General features: G+C 53.2%; 1 protein-coding gene across 3 annotated transcripts in view; it reads left to right on the top strand.

Moving 5' to 3' along the window:
* The first annotated feature begins 6262 nt into the window (after positions 1–6262).
* The window catches only part of LOC143828226 (SPARC-related modular calcium-binding protein 1-like), a 61970-nt gene continuing 50966 nt past the window's right edge, over positions 6263–17266 (top strand). For all 3 annotated transcript variants that reach the window (XM_077318500.1, XM_077318498.1, XM_077318499.1), the window contains exon 1: positions 6263–6382. In XM_077318500.1, coding sequence (XP_077174615.1) covers positions 6311–6382 — 72 coding nt within the window. In that variant the 5' untranslated portion in view covers positions 6263–6310. The remainder of the gene's footprint in view (positions 6383–17266) is intronic.

Genomic DNA, 17266 nt, shown 5'->3' with positions numbered 1-17266 from the left:
ATCAGTTGGAAATTTATTCAGCAGATCACTCTTCATCCAAAGGGAAGGCTCATTTCCCCCCTTGGATGCCTTAATTCAAGCGCACACAAAGGAACGGATTACATGATGTATTTTTCTCTCCCTTGATAGAGGTTGAACCTCCAAGCAATTCACCATGTCCCAGGTGACAAGAAGGGCATTTCATGAGTAACAGCCTCTCCCCTCCAACCCTTTGGACTCCCCTTCAAATATTCTCTTCAGTCTGTGCCCTCCTTGAAGGGTGTAGGCTATGTGGCACCCATTGAGACTAGCTGGTTGGATCACATTTATCTGAGTAAGTTTGTAAACCATTGCATAGAGCACAGTCCTCTAGAATGGGGGTCATCAGTCCCTGGTCTGCGGCCCGCTGCCAGGCCGTGAGAGCCTTGGCAGCGGGCTGCGGCTCCCTCCCCCTCCCCCTCCCCCCCCCGCAGTGAGAAGCTCGCCAGGCCGCGAGCAAATCGGCCGCTCAACCAGCCAATTAGATCGCGGCCTGGTGAGCTTCTTGCTGCGGGGGGGGGGGAGGGGGAGGGAGAGGGAAGTGCGGTTGCCGGCATGCATGTGCGTTTGCGTCCCCGCCAGGAGTGCAAACGCACATGCACAGCAGCTCCATGCATGCGCGAAACAGCCGCGCATGCAAGTTTGCGCCCCTGACATGGCGCCCCTGGGTCACCCTCTCCCCCCACCCCCTGGCAACGGGCCGCAGCCAAACAAAGGTTGTGGACCGCTGCTCTAGAATAGTTTGGTTCTGTGCAGTTTGTGGAAAGCCAGGAGTGTGGGAATCTTCCACATTGCTGGGTGTCTCAGGAAGTGAACCTGCTTCCAAAATACAGATGGCTCCTGCCTGCCCAAAGGTACAGAGATGGGAATACTTTTAAGTATTTAAAAGGCTGCCATATGGAGGATGGAGCAGAGTTGATCTCTCTTGCTCTAGAGGGACGGACCAGAACTAAGGGGATGAAATTAATTCAAAAGAAATTCCATCTAAACATCCGAAAAAGTTCCTGACAGCCAGAGCGGTTTCTCAGTGGAACAGGCTTCCTCGGGAGGTGGTGGGTTCTCCATCTTTGGAAATTTTAAAGCAGAGGCCGGATAGCCATCTGACGGAAAGGCGGATTCTGTCAAGGCTCAAGGGGTGGCAGGTTACAGTGGATGAGTGATAGGGTTGTGGGTGTCCTTCATAGTGCAGGGGGTTGGACTAGATGACCCATGAGGTCCCTTCCATGATTCTAGGATTCTACATTATGCACATGCTTTCTGTGAATTGCTCTTTAAGATACTTTCAAAGAGCAGCTGCATTGCTCCGCAGTTCATCCCTGGCAGCATCTTTGAGACCAATGAGAGGACCTGGTAGAAGCTTTCATCTTGGTAGCGCAAGCTCTGAATTTTTTGTTAGTTTCGAAGGTGCTACAGCCTTGTCGAATTGCTTTTAAGCTCTGCCCCTTGCAAGCTCCTCATCACCCAGCAGAGGGCAGTGTGCATCTCCCCTTATGCACCACATTGCGATTTCCTCACCTGAGAAGGTGCTCAGGGCAGCATAGGAAAGACAGAAGGATCAATGCTGGCCAGCACATAGTTGTGGGGGGCCCACCCCAAAGAAGGGGCTGTAGCTGAGTTCTGTCCCCATCTTCTTCGCTTCTAGGTTGAAGCTAGGGGTGGCAGGAAGAGGCAGCATCGGTTAGGGCTGCCAGCTCTGGTTTGGGGAGGTTCTGGAGACTTTGGATGGGGCTGGGATTGGGTGGGATTTGGGGCAGGGAGCATAAGGCTATGGAGTCCCCCTTCCAAAGCAGCCACTTCCTCCGGTGGAACTGATCTCTCTGGTCTGGAGAGGAGCTATAATTCTAGGGGATCCCCAGGTCCCACCTGAAGACTGGCATCCCTAATAGAAGAAGAGTAGGCTCAAAGCGGCTTACAGTCGCCTTCCCTTTCCTCTCCCCACAACAGACACCCTGTGGGGTGGGTGAGGCTGAGAGAGCCATGGGATTACTGAAGAAGAAGAAGAGTTGGTTCTTATATGCCGCTTTTCTCTACCCGAAGGAGGCTCAAAGGGGCTTTCATTGCCCTTCCCTTCCTCTCCCCACAACAGACACCCTGTGAGGGAGGGGAGGCTGAGAGAGCCATGGGATTACTGAAGAAGAAGAAGAGTTGGTTCTTATATGCCGCTTTTCTCTACCCGAAGGAGGCTCAAAGGGGCTTTCATTGCCCTTCCCTTCCTCTCCCCACAACAGACACCCTGTGAGGGAGGGGAGGCTGAGAGAGCCCTGGTGTTACTGCTCTGTGAAAACAGAACTAACAGGGCTGTGACAAGTCCAAAGTCACCCATCTGGCTGCATGTGGAGGAGCGGCCACTGCTCTTAACCACTACACGAAGGTGGCTAATAGGGGTCCACTGCTATTGGGGGGGGGGTCCCCAGTTTCTGCTGCTCTGGTCTCAGTTGGCGCTTGGTGTCTACAGTGGGGCTGTTAGATCAAAGCATTGCCAGCGCATAGCTGGAGCAAGACTTGCCTGGGAGAATCAAGTGAACAAGGGTTGATCTGGAAGAACTGCAAAGAGTTTGTGGACTGCATGGGACTTCTTGACTTAATGTTAGGGCACTGCTGCTTTTGCTGCTCCTGCCCATCCCAAAGCCAACTCTGGGGTTATATTCATTTATTTAAGACCTTTTAATGTACATTGGGACAAAAAACCTAACCTTCAGGTGTAGGCTGATGAGGTATGAATTTGCCAAGACTGAGAGGGGGGAAGATATCCGGGTCGTAGCTCTATGAAAGCATCAAGCCAGTGTGCAGCAGCATTGAAAATTGCAAGGGAAAATTGTTTGGATTATTAGGAAAACGGGTGAGAATAAAACAGCTGTTATTGTGCAGATCTTTGGTGCAGCCTCATTTGGAGGACTGGATTCAGCTCTGGCCAAAAAAGACATTTTGGGCCTGGAAAAGGTGCAGAGGAGAGAAACCAAAGTGATCCAGAGGTTGGAGCACCTTCCCTCTGACAAAAGGCTGCAGAGTGTGGGATTCCTCCGTTTAGAGAAAAGATGACTCAGGGGCCACAAGGGGGAGAGGCTGATCAAATTCTGCCTGGGAAGGCGAGAGGGCAGCTGAAGAGCATGGCTGAAGTTGGTTCTTGGGTCCCAGTTAGCAGCTCCCAACCCCGAGCTTGGGTCAGCCCCAGGAGACTGTGCTCTACAGGACTCACCATCTGGGTGTCGAGCAAACTGCTCCGACTTTAGCCTTGTACAAAGAAGGGGGTTGCTTGGGACTGGGAGACTGGCAGGGCACCCCCCCCCCCCCCCAGGAGCTGCACGTTTTGTTTCCCCTTTTTGAAAGGGCATCCCAGGTGTTCAGGCTGCGAGTCATCTTGTAACCTCCGCAGGTGTGTTCCCCTGAGCTAGGAGGGAGGGAGAACCTCAGAAGGGGAGCCAGCGCAGCTTGGCTGTTGGAGCGTTGTCCCCTTTCAAGTCACTGTTTCCCAGCGAGGAGCCGAAGTGCTGGAGTTTTCGTGTCCGGGCAGGTCTCCCACGCAGCCCTCACTGGGCCCACACCCCTCCCTCTCTGGCGGCTCCGCTCCGGGGCTTCCCTTTGTGTCCCGCAAAACTCAACCTGAACCCGAGCCTCCGGGCTGGGCACGGAAGGGAGCAGCAGGATGTTCTTTACCCTTTCGCTACCCCCTCCCAGGAGGCTGAGGGGGCAGGGGTGCCAAATCCAGGCTGGGAAACAACTGGAGGTTTGGGGGTGGTGCCTGGAGGGGCAGAGGGGTGTCGTGATTGAGAGCAACGGCTTCTACTTTGATTTCTCGCTCCTCCTCCTCTTGCACACAGCTGGGTGACCATGGGCTCATCACAGCCCTGATAGTGCTGTTCTGACCAAGCTCTCTCTCAGAGCTCTCTCGGCCCCATCTACTTGTGTCCCTTGTGGGGAGGGGAAAGGGATTCTTTCAGGCAGTGAAAATTGAGGTATAAAACCAGCTCTTCTTTTTCAGAGGCCAGAGCCCAGCCTCCAAAGCGCCCATCGTCTCCAGGGGAACTGACCTCTGCAGTCTGGAGATAGATGTAACCCCGGGTCCCACCCAGAAGCTGGCAATCCTAATGCCACCTGACAAGGCCAAATGTGAGTTAAGTGGGAGCCTGTCTGTAGGTCGGAGGTCAGCAGCAGGTGCCCTGAGCCAGCCACCAATCTGGCAGCAGACCCAAGAGCCGTGCAGGTACTGTGTAGAGCAGGGGTAGTCAAACTGCGGCCCTCCAGATGTCCATGGACTACAATTCCCATGAGCCCCTGCCAGTGTTTGCTGGCAGGGGCTCATGGGAATTGTAGTCCATGGACACCTGGAGGGCCACAGTTTGACTACCCCTGGTGTAGAGCATTGCCAGGAGATCCTATGATTTTCTGGCAGCCCAAAGTCACAGGAATGTGTCGTGCTTTCCAGGGAGATGAGATGGTCCCCTTTTGCGTTCTCCCCAGCTGCAATGGAATGGTTTGAAAACCTAGATACTTGTATTTTGAGGGATCGCGCAATCCCTCTGCATCACAAATCTTGTATATCCTTATCCATTGTTGTTCCTCTATATATTTATGAAACAGCCTAGGGGGTGGGACTGTCTGGCTGTCCAAGTTGGAATAGGGCCAATCAGGGTGCAGCCAGCTTTGCCCTGATTGGCCCTGCACCTGCAGCTCCCGCCCTCCATCCCTGGACTCTAGCCTCTTTGCTCTCAGGGGCCTCAGTGCCTGGACCCAGCAGGAGGTAAGGGGAGAGGGCCCTGGGCAAAAGGTCGTGGCTTGCTAACGAGGGCCTCCCGGCCTGCAGGCTGCCTGCTAAGGACCTCTGTCTCGGCCCTGCTCCTGAGCTGCCCAGCCTCTGCCGGCCCCACAATCTGGCTGCGAGTTGCCGTCCAAAGCCACCTTAAGCTGCCAGGCCGGGGGAGGGGGCCCTTTCAAGGCTCGTTCTTAGGAACGGGCTTTGAAGCTAGTATATTATTAATATGCTTCCTGTGTGTAACTTCGCCATCCGATCAATCAACCTCTCCTCGTTCTTCCTTTTTTGTGTATGCACAGCCATGTGGTGTGGGCAAGTAGTGTCCCAAGGAGTGAGGGCCCAGCTGGTGGACACCAAAGAATGTGTTGGCAGAGGCCCCCGAGGGGTGGGGCAGGGAGCATCACATTTGGGAGTGCTCTCTTGTGTTTAAAAAGTTCCCCACCTAGAAGAGACCACGGAAGCTAGCAAAGGAGGAACTGGTTTGACACGTGTCTCTGTCAAGGACTGGTGCTGTGCAGAGGACCGGCTGGAGCTGGGTCCAAGCCTTATGGGTCTACCACATGGGTCAAGCACTGGTGGAGCTCATGCACTCTACACATGCTCAGAAGCAAGGGTTGCTGGACCCAGGTTGGGAAGCTCCTGGAGATTTGGGGGTGGAGCCTGGGGAGGGCGGGCACCTCAGTGGGGTGCAATGCTATGACCCCCCCCCCCAAGGAGGGGAACTGAGCTCTGTCGTCTGGTGATTAGCTCCTGCGTAATTCCAGGGGATGCCCAGCCCCCCCCCCCCAGCTGATATCCTTAGCAGAGGTACGACTTGATATTTCAATATACATTTCAGAATTTGAGCCCCGGCCCTGGTGGAGGGGGGGTGTCTGGGGCTCTGCTTGAAGGCTCTTCCCCCAGGGGTAGTCTAACTGCAGCCCTCCAGTTTGACTACCCCTGCAGTGCGGCTCAGTGGCTAGCTGCGGAGGCCTCTGATCTGGAGATCTGGCATCGATTCCCCGCTCCTCTGCGGGCAGCCAGTCCCAGTTCTCCCAGCAGTTTCCCTCCTAGCTCACCTACCTCACAAGTTGTCTGTCTGTCTGTTTCTTTAGTGGTTTAGACCTGGCCAGCTCCCCTCGGACTTTAAAATCACAATGCAAACCGTTGTTCACACCAGCGGGGAAAGGGGTTTGTAAGCCGCTTTGGGACTCCGCTTTGGGTGGTGAAAAGCGGGGTACAAAAGCCAAGCGCAGATGGGGGTGGGTTCGAGTCGGGCTCCAGGCACTCTGCGCATGGGCAGAGGCTGTTGTCCCCCTCCTGCCTGCCTGCCGGCCGTCCAGGGGCTGCGCGGGGCCGGCTTTCCTCGCCCGCCGAAGGTCGCCCAGGGGAGGGGGCGTGGCTTGGGCCGGCCCGGGGGCGTGGCCTGGCCTGGCCAGCTGCTTGCCGCTCCACGTGGGGCTGGGCTGGGCTGGGGGGCGATGCCCCGGCGGGCGCCGTTCATAAGGGCGGGCGGGCGGGGGCGGCGGGCAGTGGCCCCTCTTGCTGCCGTCGGGACGGGCCATGGCCGCCCTGCTGGGGCTCCTGCTGGCTCTGCCGGCGCTCGCCGCCCCTCTGCGCTGGGACTCCTCGCCGGTAAGGCAGCCGCACGGAGACGCGGGCCGGGGGGGCGAGAGGGCGGGAGGAAGGAACGCGCCAGCCCACGAAATCTCCCGTCGGGGGCGGCCAAAGGGGGGCTCTCCAGAGGCGCCGGGACTACAATGACCATGAGCCCCTGCCAGCATGCTTTGTAGTCCCGGCGCCTCTGGAGAGCCTCCCTTTGGCCGCCCCCGAATCTTGAATCGGACTTTGTGGGTCTTCGAGGGGCGCCCAGGCGAAGACCCACAGAGTCTTTGCTCCTTCGCGCTCTGCCATGCCAGAGGTGGGCATTCCTCGCAACCTGATTCCAAGAGACCACTGGACTGTCCTTTCCACCTGTGAGTGAGTCGTGGGTATCCCAGGTGTGTGTGTGGGGGGGGGGGACGACCACAAACCCACTGTCGTTGCAGGGACCCCCCCCCTCTGTTTGACGGTAAAAGATTAAGAACCCCCTTCAGAGCGGGACAGCCAAGGTGGGGCGGTGAATGCTGCAAGACACCCAACGAATGAGCGAGTTAATGGAGGAAAGATTCAGGTGGGTGGCCCCGGTGGTCTGAAGCGGCACAACTCAATGTGAGTCCAGGGGCACCTTTAAGACCAGCAAAGATTTATTCAGGGCCTGTGCAGGCACTCTTCGTGAGACACAACCAAATAGATCATAAAAGTGCAGATAGGAGAAAGTAAATTAGTAGCAAATTACTATACGGCATCATATCATCCAAAATAAGCCATATGATAATTCTTTGCTAAAAAAAAAGCCAATTAGTACTTTGGGTTCAGTTGTCTTCACAAAAACAAATTTGTCACTTGTGGAGACACCCCCACACTTGGCGGGAGTGGACGGGGCTAGCAACCAGTTGCTTTTAATTCTTTTCATAACTGGGAAAGTGCCTGCCATTAATTACTAACCTTGACAGTTTTATTGCCCCAATGTTCTTGTGAATGACAATTGAGCCGACAGGACTGATCGGCTTTGCTAGCAAAGAATTAACATGCTTATATCATCCTTATCACGTTCTTATCATCATTTTCTCCTCATAGCTGTACTCTTATGATCCCCGTTCCATTGTCTGAGCAAGACGTGTGAGCACACGAACGCTCACACCTTGGTTGGTCTTTAAGGTGCCATTGGACTCACATTTTGTTAATGAAAGGAAGGCCCTTTTCAGATCACCCAGTGAGCATTGCAAAGTGTTCTGTTACTGATATCCTTTGGGAGGGGGGCTCTTACACCTGGGTCAGTTTTGGGACAGGCAGAAACCCACCAGGTGAAGCTTTCGGCTGTTTTTTGTTGTTCAAAGTTCCAACGATGGGGAAGTCTTCTCTCCCCTTTAGGGTATTTATGAAGTTGATACGCTGCGTTTCTGGAGATCTCCACGGCCTATAACCTGCTTTAATGGGCTCGGCCACGCTTCTGACCCAATTCAGAGGCTCCTCCATGGTCAAAAGTTGGGGAAAGGCTGCAGGTGTTCAAGGCAAGAGACGTTCAGAGGTGGTTTTGCCGTTGCCTGATTCTGTGTGGCGATCCTCGTCTTCCTTGGGGGTTCCCCCTCCAAGCCCTAACCCTCCCGGTCTGGACAATAAGCAGCACGGGTCACTAAAACCACACGGCCATCCTAGACACTGAAAGCCCCTGGGAAATGCAAAAGGGTTGGCCAAGGGTTAAAAGAAGCGTTGCAGCTGGTGCCTCACAGGGAAGGACAGTCCAAGGGCGAGGGGCCACCCCTGAGAAAGCCCTGGCCAGGGGGGCCGCCTATTCCATTTTGGCACACAGGGCACAGAGAGCGGGGCTTGCAAACTGACAGGGTGTTTTGGTTTTCCTCCCTCCGCCGCATTTCGCGCATGAAGCTGGGATCCCCCATTCTGAAGCAGAACGCAACCCTTGTCCTCTGCCGCCAACTTTCAGCTGTGGCCGCAGCCAAGTCTCTTAACCTCCCACAAAAGATTTGCCTTTAACACAGCTGCCATTCTCCCCCCCCCCCCCCCCCCGTTCAGAAGCTGGGCCACCAATAAAAACTGACAAGCCCGGTTTACATATTTACAGATGTTTGAAAACGGAGAGCACGGTGGCCTTTGAAGCTCTCGGTCAGCCTCGGCCCAGGGTGACACCAAACGTGTGGTTTGTTAAGCCCGCCCTCTCGTCTGCTCTGCCTGCCACGTTCTGTCCTGATCCACTTGCAGAGTTGTCTCTTGCGGAGAGCTGAGCTCTTGGGAGGTTGTCCCGGCTGCTGCTTGCCACGGCATGGGCGAGGGGAAGGGGGCTGTCAGTGGCTTCGGAGGACGCTGGACTCTTTCTGTCGTCGCTCTTGGGCCGTGGGGTCTGGATCTGGGGCGAGGGTGGAGGAAGCCTTGAGAGGGCCCTGAGCCATGACAGCCTCTGTGTAGCAGCTCTGGACTTCCTTGAGGGGGTCTCCAATCCCTGTTTAGTGACGATCAGGGGGTCCCACCGCAGGCTGTGCATTCTTATATTGAACGCGGAAGACCATGGCCCAATTATACCTCACGAGGATTGTATTATTGGTCCCGGTTAGCATTAGCTGAGTTGGGTTGGGGACTTATTGTTGAATGAGACTGCCATCTTATGATTGCGTTTCTAAATGTCTTATTGTTTTAATGGGTTTTATGGTTTATCTGGTTTTTATGGTTTTTATGCTGCAAGCCGGATACAAGTTTTAAAATAAAAAATAAATGGTTGGAGCCACAGTGCGGCTGCCGTATTTCTTTGTTCTCCTTCTCGTTCTGAGATCCACCAAGCCATCCGTCAAGGGCCCAGGCATTTGGGAAACCGACTGGGCGCTCTCTCTCTCTCTCTCTCAGTTATTCAGCATGTGTGACCGTGCTGGCCTTTGCATGCTCCAAACGAAGGCAGGGGTCTGCCAACCTGGGAACAACCGACACCCATATTTAGTTCCCTCTCCACCACCGTGCGGAGCTAAATTTAATCTGGCCTGGGTGTCCCAAGCCCGCCAGCTGATGTCGGCCCCTCTCAGTATTAGTCTGCTGGGCACCTTGCCAATGGGTGGATGGATCGATACCCTGGAGAGCTACTCAGCAAGGTGAGGGAAGGGAGCTGTGCAGAGAGGGGGAGGGCCTGGCGACCAGCGAGAGCCGAATGGGCATCCCTCCTCCACTGCTGACCTTCAGGAGAGAGGCTTTGGGGTTTGCTCCCTGCTGGGCCCCAGGTGTGAGCGTCTGCCACACAGGACACTCGGGGTTTAGTCTGTGAAATGGCAAGTCCTGGGTTCGAGTCCTGGGTTGTCTCTCCATGCTCAGGTGGCCTCTATGGAGATTGTGGTTTTTCTGTAACCGTTGAGGCCTTTCCTCTTTTAAAACAGGAAAATGCCAGGCAAAATTAACGTCATTCTGATATGCAGAAATGAAGGGGGCCGTCCTCTGGAACAAAGGCAAAGATGCAGGGCAAAACAGAAGTTCTGTGTTGTGGTTTTCCCAGGCTGGTGTTATGAGGGTTGTCGCCTTTTCAGCTGTAGCTGTGCTTTTCAGTGGTGGCTTGTTTGATAGAATCATAACAGTTGGAAGGGACCTCCGGGGTCATCCCCCTGCAGAATGCAGGAAACTCACAACTACTTGCCCACCCACAATGACCCCAATTCCATGCCCAGATGATGCCCCCCCCCCAAAAAAAACCCCAGAATCCATGGCCAGTCTGGCCTGGAGGAAGTTCACCTTCTGACCGCAAAGTGGTGATCTCTTTGTTGCCTTTCCATCCTCTCTGTCTTGCCTCGTGGTAACATAAAGGCGGGTGGGGGTTCCTAAAAGACTCCTGGCCAGTCCAGCCCCTCTTAGCTTCAGCCAGGTGTCTGGTTGGGGGCCCCTTGATGTGAAGCCCTGGAAAAGCCTCACGGGCAAATTTCTGCAAAGACGGGAGAACGAGGCGGAGGGCAGGGGGGGGCTTCTGTTCCTACCTGTCAGCAGAGCTGGGGGGGAGGTGGCAAAGCGGGGAGGGGAGAAGGGTATCTCCTTGGGTTCCCAAATGCTTTTCTCAGGTGGATGGGCTACGCTGTGACACCCCAGTTTGCAGAAATAAAGAGTAGGCACTCTGTCCCTGCTCTGAGGAAGACTTTTGTTTAGTCCGTTGATTTGCCCATTTTGGAGTGTGAAAGTTTGGGAGCTAAGCTCTGGCAGCTGTCAGACGCAGGGACAGAAGCTTTTGGTTTTTGGGGAGATGAATGCTGGCCTTTTTGGAACCAAGACCCCTTCCCAAGCCCCTGGCTTGTAAGCAGCTGCCGGTCTGAATCTCAGGGGGTTTCATGTGGCTGGGTGTCAGGGGTGCTGTGGCAGCCCCCCAGTTGCTACCTAACACCTCTTTTCCCCCTTGCTGTTCCTAGAAGCCCCCCATAGATGTCACAATCGCCCTTCTCTCTTTCTTCCCTTGTTCCCAACCCCCCAATGAAGCCGGGAGACCTCTCAGAAGTACAAGTGGTCACCTTATGCCAGTAAAGGGACTCTGGCCACAGGTCTCCAGACGACAGAGACCGGTTCCCCTTGGGGGGAGGTGGCAATCCTACCCAGGGTCCTCACTGTGTTCTTTCAAAGTGCTGCCAATGTATTATAGAACCCTAGAGTGGGAAGAGCCCGTAGAGGCCATCTAGTCCAACCCTCTGCTCAAGGCAGGATCAGCCCCAAGCATCCAGGAGAAGGATCTGTCCAGCTGCTGCCTGAAGACCACCACTGAGGGGGAGCTCCCCACTACGTGAGGCAGCGCATCCCACTGCTGAACTTGACCCATAGAATCCTAGAGCTGGAAGGGGCCACAAAGGCGGTCCAGTCCAGCTCCCTGCTCAAGGCAGGATCAACTTCAAGCGTCCAGGAGGAGGATCTGTCCAGCCACTGCTTGAAGACCACCAGTGAGGGGGAGCTCTCTACTCCTTTAGTACTCTGTGAAAAAATTTCCCCAGATATCTAACTGGTACTGTTCCATGCATAGTGTGAGTCTTAGCCAGTCACATTTTGTTCTGTACTCTGTCCTACACTGCAGGGCTGCACTTTAGGCTCTTGCCCTGCTCACAGCAGGTGGCACACAGAAGCCAAAAACTCCCCTTTCAAGAACTGACCACTGTTATATACCCATACATATGCTGGTCCTGCCCTCTGTGCCTTACTGTCTCCCACCTTTAAATGATCGTGCTTTCAGAACAGGGCAGGATTTCAAGTTCTGCCGTTAGAATTCTGAGAGCAGAGATGGGACTCTTCTTAACAACAAAAATGCAGCCGACCATGCTGGGCTATAGACCTCTCTTGTCCAGCTTCCTGTTACAGACACCTGCCAGACAGGTGCCCCAGAATAGGGTGCCAACGCCCCGGTGGTAGCTGGAGGTCTATTCTTCATGCGCAGTTAGATATGTATTGTTTTTACTTTGTTTTTAATATATTATTGGTGCACTTTAATAAATGTTTGTTATAATTTTTCAAGATTGTTTTAACATTCTTTTGCAGCTCAGTTTTTGAGTTCCTGACTTTGTCCAGGTTGAGTTTCCGTTACCTTTTTGGTTTTGCTCTTCCATATCTAATCCGTAGGTGCAGCTGGAAAATGGCTGCCAAAGAAGGAGGAGCCAGCAGAAAACGGCAGCTGCAGCTTATCTTACTTCCTCCTGGCTCAAGGCCTAGGGTTGTGTGGTTCGGTGGCCGAAGCAGCCGTTCCGGCCCTAAGCAGCCAGCGCTGGGCGCTGGCTGCTTCGGGCTGGAACGGCTGCTTCGGCCACCGAACCACACAACCCATGTGAGTCCATCCTAGCCGTTAGCAGAGGGGCCAAAAAGTCACCGTGCGTTCATTAGCATTCTGAGTGCTGTGGTAGCAGCTGGAGCAGCCCTGCACAGTATCGAATGCCTTTTCTTGCCAACAAACTGCAGAAAACAGCAGGGGGGGAGGGAGGTTTCCCTTACACAGGTTCCAAACTGACACAGGTGTGCAACCCTGAGGTCCTGTCTCTTTCCATTGATGCTGATGGCAACTCTCCATTGGACATGTCCTCACACCTCTGCCTTGGCTTTTTGGCTGCCGAGGGTGAGGCTGGCTGCTCCGCATTGCATTAATGGATCGGATGCCTTTATTTTTGAAAGCTGCTTTGGCGGAGGCGCTAGGTTCCCTCATGAAAGGCGCTCTCCTTTCAAAGTTATTTCTCTCTCTGTTTTTCTTTTTTTGAGTCTGCTCAGATTACAGGAGGGAGAAGGGGAATTCTGGTGCCTTTGAAACATCAGAGAAGTTTAACATTTGGGGGTGTTCCTCTCCTGTGAAATCTCAGTCCCAAATCTACAAAGGAAGTAAGGTAAAGGTAAAGGTATCCCCTGTGTAAGCACCAGGTCATGTCTGACCCTTGGGGTGATGCCCTCCAGCGTTTTCATGGCAGACTCAATACGGGGTGGTTTGCCAGTGCCTTCCCCAGTCATGACCGTTTACCCCCCAGCAAGCTGGGCACTCATTTTACCGACCTCGTAAGGATGGAAGTCTGAGTCAACCTTGAGCCGGCTGCTGGGATTGAACTCCCAGCCTCATGAGCAGCGCTTCAGACTGCATGTCGGCTGCCTTACCACTCTGCGCCACAAGAAGCTCATTACGAAGGGAGTAGCAGATGATAAAAGTGTCTTGAAACTGGTAGGGAGGAGGGGATTTTGGCTGGTGCAGCTTCTCCCTTTGTGAAACTAACCTGATGGAGACTGGCGGGAAATGGTTCAGTTCTCTGAACGAAGAGATTTCTGCCCTCTGTGGCCATGAAGAGTCATGTCCCAAATTCAGATTGGGAGAAGAGTTGGGTTTTATACCCTGCTTTTTATACCTGGAGCCTCAAAACAGCTGACCATCGCCTTCCTTTCCTAGCCCCACCACAGGGGGCAAAGAAGCATTGATCCATGGATTAATGTAGAGTGATCTTAGGGTTGCCAGTCTCCAGGCAGTGGCTGGAGATCTGGGGTTACAACAGCTCTCCCGGCAGCAGAGATCAGTTTGCTGGAGAAAAAGGCCGCTTTGACAGGTGGACTCTTTGGCGTTATGACCCATTGAACTTCCCCTCCCCAAACCTCATTCTCCTCAGGCTCCACCCCCAAATCCACAGGTATTTTCCAACCTGGATATAGGTGACCTTCTGCTTTGTATAACTTTCCACTTGGATTTCAGTCTCAGATCTGCCTTGGTAGTGTCCAAGGCAGTCTTGGCTAAATCCTTCCTCCCTCCCTCCCTCCCTCCCTTCCTCTCTCTCTGCTGTCTCTATCCTTCCTTCCCCTTCCTTCCTTCCCTTCCCTCCCTCCCTCCCTCCCTCCCTCCCCCTCTGTACTCCCTGTCTGAAATGGGGGTCATAAGGGGTTTTATTTTCTTTTATGTGGTAAATGTGGAGATGAACATGTGCTGGATTTTGGGGTAGGTCTGGGAACTATTCTAGAAGATGTAAAAAGTATATCTCCCCGTCCCCCCAGCTGAGAGTCAGCTTGATGTATTAGTTTTGCGGCAGTCAGGTTTGATTCCCCGCTCCTCCTCCACATGCAGTCAGTTGGGTGACCTTGGGCTAGTCACAGTCCTGTGAGAAGCTGTTTTCACAGAGCAGTAAGATCAGGGCTCTTTCAGCCCCACCTGCCTCACAGGTGTCTCTTGAGGGAGAGGAAGGGAAGGTGATTGTAAACCACATGGAGACTCCTTCGGTTTGTGAAAAGCAGGGTATAAAATTTGTTGTCTGGTATGATAAAAACAATTTCTTAATATGTTTTTTAAGTGCATATAAAAACTGAAACTCCAGTTTCTCTACATCTTTGTTCAGTTGTGGTGCCCAAAACTGAACACAGTTCTCCAAGTGAGGCCAAAGCAGAGCAGAGTAAAACAGTAACATCACCTTGCATGATCTGGACGCTGCCTCTTTTAATACAGCCCAAAATCCCATTTGCCATTTTAGCCACCGAGTCCCACTGCTGACTCCTGTCCAGCGTCTGGCCTGCTAAGACCCCCAGATCCTTTTCACGCGTACCCCTGCCAAGACAAGTCTCCCCCATCCTATAGTGAGGCATAGTTTGATTTGCTTTTATTTGTGGTTCTGCTCCTCATGAACAGCTCTGTCCCTGAAATGTGTGTTTTCACCGAAATCGTACCTGGGGGAAGGTGGCAGGAGGGTTTGTATTTTTAAAAAATGTTTTATTTTATTTTGAAAAGGCTGATGTGTCTTGGCTGGTTTCCCTCGCCTTTCCCTCCTTCAAATAAGGCCCCCTTCATAAGCCGCCCAGCCGCACTCGCCGGTAAACCAAAGGCTTTTGTCGTCTGGGGGAAGCGAGGGAGAGCGTCCTACAATGAGGCTTTGAATCTGGCAAGCGAGGGCGCCCCGAGCAAAGCCACTTTGCCCTTGCTGGCCGGAGGCGCTAACAAATTACACCGGCTGACAGCAGAAAGGCAGGAGTGTGCCTTGGCAGGACCAGGGGATGAAGAATTGGGGTGAGGAACAACCTGGTGGGCACTGGGCCATGGACAAGCTGCCAGCTCCGGGTTGGAAAATACCTGTTGGCTTTGGGGGTGGAGCCTGAGGAGGGAGGGGCTTGGGGAAGGGAGGGGCTTCAGCAAGATGTAATGCCCTCGATTAAGGTTCCCAGCTCCAGGTTGGGAAATACCTGTTGGCTTTGAGGGTGGAGCCTGAGGAGGGAGGGGCTTGGGGAAGGGAGGGGCTTCAGCAAGATGTAATGCCCTCGATTAAGGTTCCCAGCTCCAGGTTGGAAAATACCTGTTGGCTTTGGGGGTGGAGCCTGAGGAGGAAGGGGCTTGGGGAAGGGAGGGGCTTCAGCAAGATGTAATGCCCTCGATTAAGGTTCCCAGCTCCAGGTTGGAAAATACCTGTTGGCTTTGGGGGTGGAGCCTGAGGAGGGAGGGGATTGGGGAAGGGAGGGGCTTCAGCAAGATGTAATGCCCTCGATTAAGGTTCCCAGCTCCAGGTTGGAAAATACCTGTTGGCTTTGGGGGTGGAGCCTGAGGAGGGAGGGGATTGGGGAAGGGAGGGGCTTCAGCAAGATGTAATGCCCTCGATTAAGGTTCCCAGCTCCAGGTTGGGAAATACCTGGAGACTTTAGGGGTGGAGCTGGGATTTAGGGTGCGGAGGGACCTCAGTGGACCTACAATCCCGGCAATATACCCTACAAAACTTGCCCAAGAAAACCAAGTTCCCCCCATAAGTTTAAGAAGGTGGTCTGTTTAGAAATTCAGATATAATGAATATAATTTAATCAATTTAACTTAAAATGTTAAAACTGTTTATCAGAGTTAATTGCCTGAATCTTGCCAGGAGGATGGGCTATAAAACCAGGACGAAGGGCTATGAAAATCAAGTTATTATTATAATGCTCTGAGTCCCCCCTCCAAAGCAGCCATTTTTCTACAGGGGAACTGATCTCTGTTGCCTGGAGAGGAACTTTAATTCCAGGGGATCCCCAGGTGCCGCCTTGAGGCTGGCATCTCAGCCTAGAATCCGTCCTCCCCAGGAGCCATTTTTGCCAGGGGAACTCTTCTTGATTGCCTGGAGATTAATTGTATTAGCAGCAGATCTCCAGGTGTCATCTGGAGATTGGCAACACAAAATGCCCCTATGGTCCCTATTGGCCAAGAGGAGACTCTAGTTTCTACCTCCTGTCCCTGATGCACCACTGTTATGCCTTTTGGAGAGGCCCTATCAAAATTTTGTCACATGGGACCTGAGAACGGCCATCCATTGGAACGCCTTCTCCAGGACGAGAGGGGAATCGAGAGGGGGGCCGGTGCCTCTAGCAGCACTCGGTGCATGCCCTTGGGCACTAATGCTCCATGCCCTGCAGCTGCCTGCCAGGTCACCTGTTGCTGCTGGGTTTGACCTACAAGCTGCCGTGAGGTGAGTCTGCATTTCTAGACCGTGTTGCATGGAACAAACAGACGGTTCCCCCGGTGTTTAGGAGCCTGGCTGTGGGGTACAGCAAATGAATATGGCGCTTCACAACTTTTACTTGAAATCGAATCCTTGAGCAGAGAGGCACCCCAGAAGGGAACAGTGCGTGTTTGTTAAATGAAAGGGAAGGGGTCTTGGACCCCTACAAGGCTGACCCACTAACCTGGTAGAACTTGGAATTACAGCTTATTTATGATTTATCTATTTAAAACATTTATTCCACTTCTCCTGGAGAAAATTGCTGGTTTGGAAGGGGGGCTGTATGACATGCCTTATTGAGGTCCCACCCCAATCTCCCTGGCTCCACCCTGAAATCTCCAGGTTTTTCTGCACCCAGAGTTGGCAACCGGAGCCCAGAGCCATTGTCTCTGAGGTGCATAGAGTGTTTGAGGTTACTAAGTCCAAAGGGAGTCATTTTGCCTTCCAAAGTCAAATCGTGGTGATTAGAGATTCTGGAGAACACAGGCGACTAAGGAGGTTAGACCATAATAATGCTTTACACTCTGTGAATGAACCATGAGGAATAATAATAGTAATAGTAATAATAGTAATAATTTTTACCTTCCCTTTCCCTGAAGACTCATGATGGGTAATAACATACATTAAAACAATAAATAACAAATCATTCACATTAAAACATATGTAAACCGCTCCTGTGGAGCGGTAGTAATAAAATGCTAAGGGCAATGTGGGAGGAGAAAGGGCGGGCCCTGTCCAGGATAAAAATTCAGAGGGCCCAATCAGGAGCCACAAAGCAGCTCCTGATTGGGACTTCCAAGTGTCAATCCAGTGCCAAGCGGCCAATTGGCTGCTTGGCCTGGCCTCGCCTGGGCTGACCGGGGAGTCACCGCTCACAGGAAGAAGCCTTCCCCGATGTTAAGTCCAACGACCGGCTTCCTCTCTCCCTTGGGAAAGGAGCAGGGATGCTGCATCGAAGACGTGGTGTCCCTGCTCCTTTCCTGCCCCGGGTCCCTTTATGCTGCGG

The sequence above is a fragment of the Paroedura picta genome, unplaced genomic scaffold (genome assembly GCF_049243985.1).
Source record: "Paroedura picta isolate Pp20150507F unplaced genomic scaffold, Ppicta_v3.0 Ppicta_v3_sca21, whole genome shotgun sequence".
In the NCBI taxonomy this organism is placed as follows: Eukaryota; Metazoa; Chordata; class Lepidosauria; order Squamata; family Gekkonidae; genus Paroedura; species Paroedura picta.
This window is presented reverse-complemented; position numbering and strand designations above follow the sequence as displayed.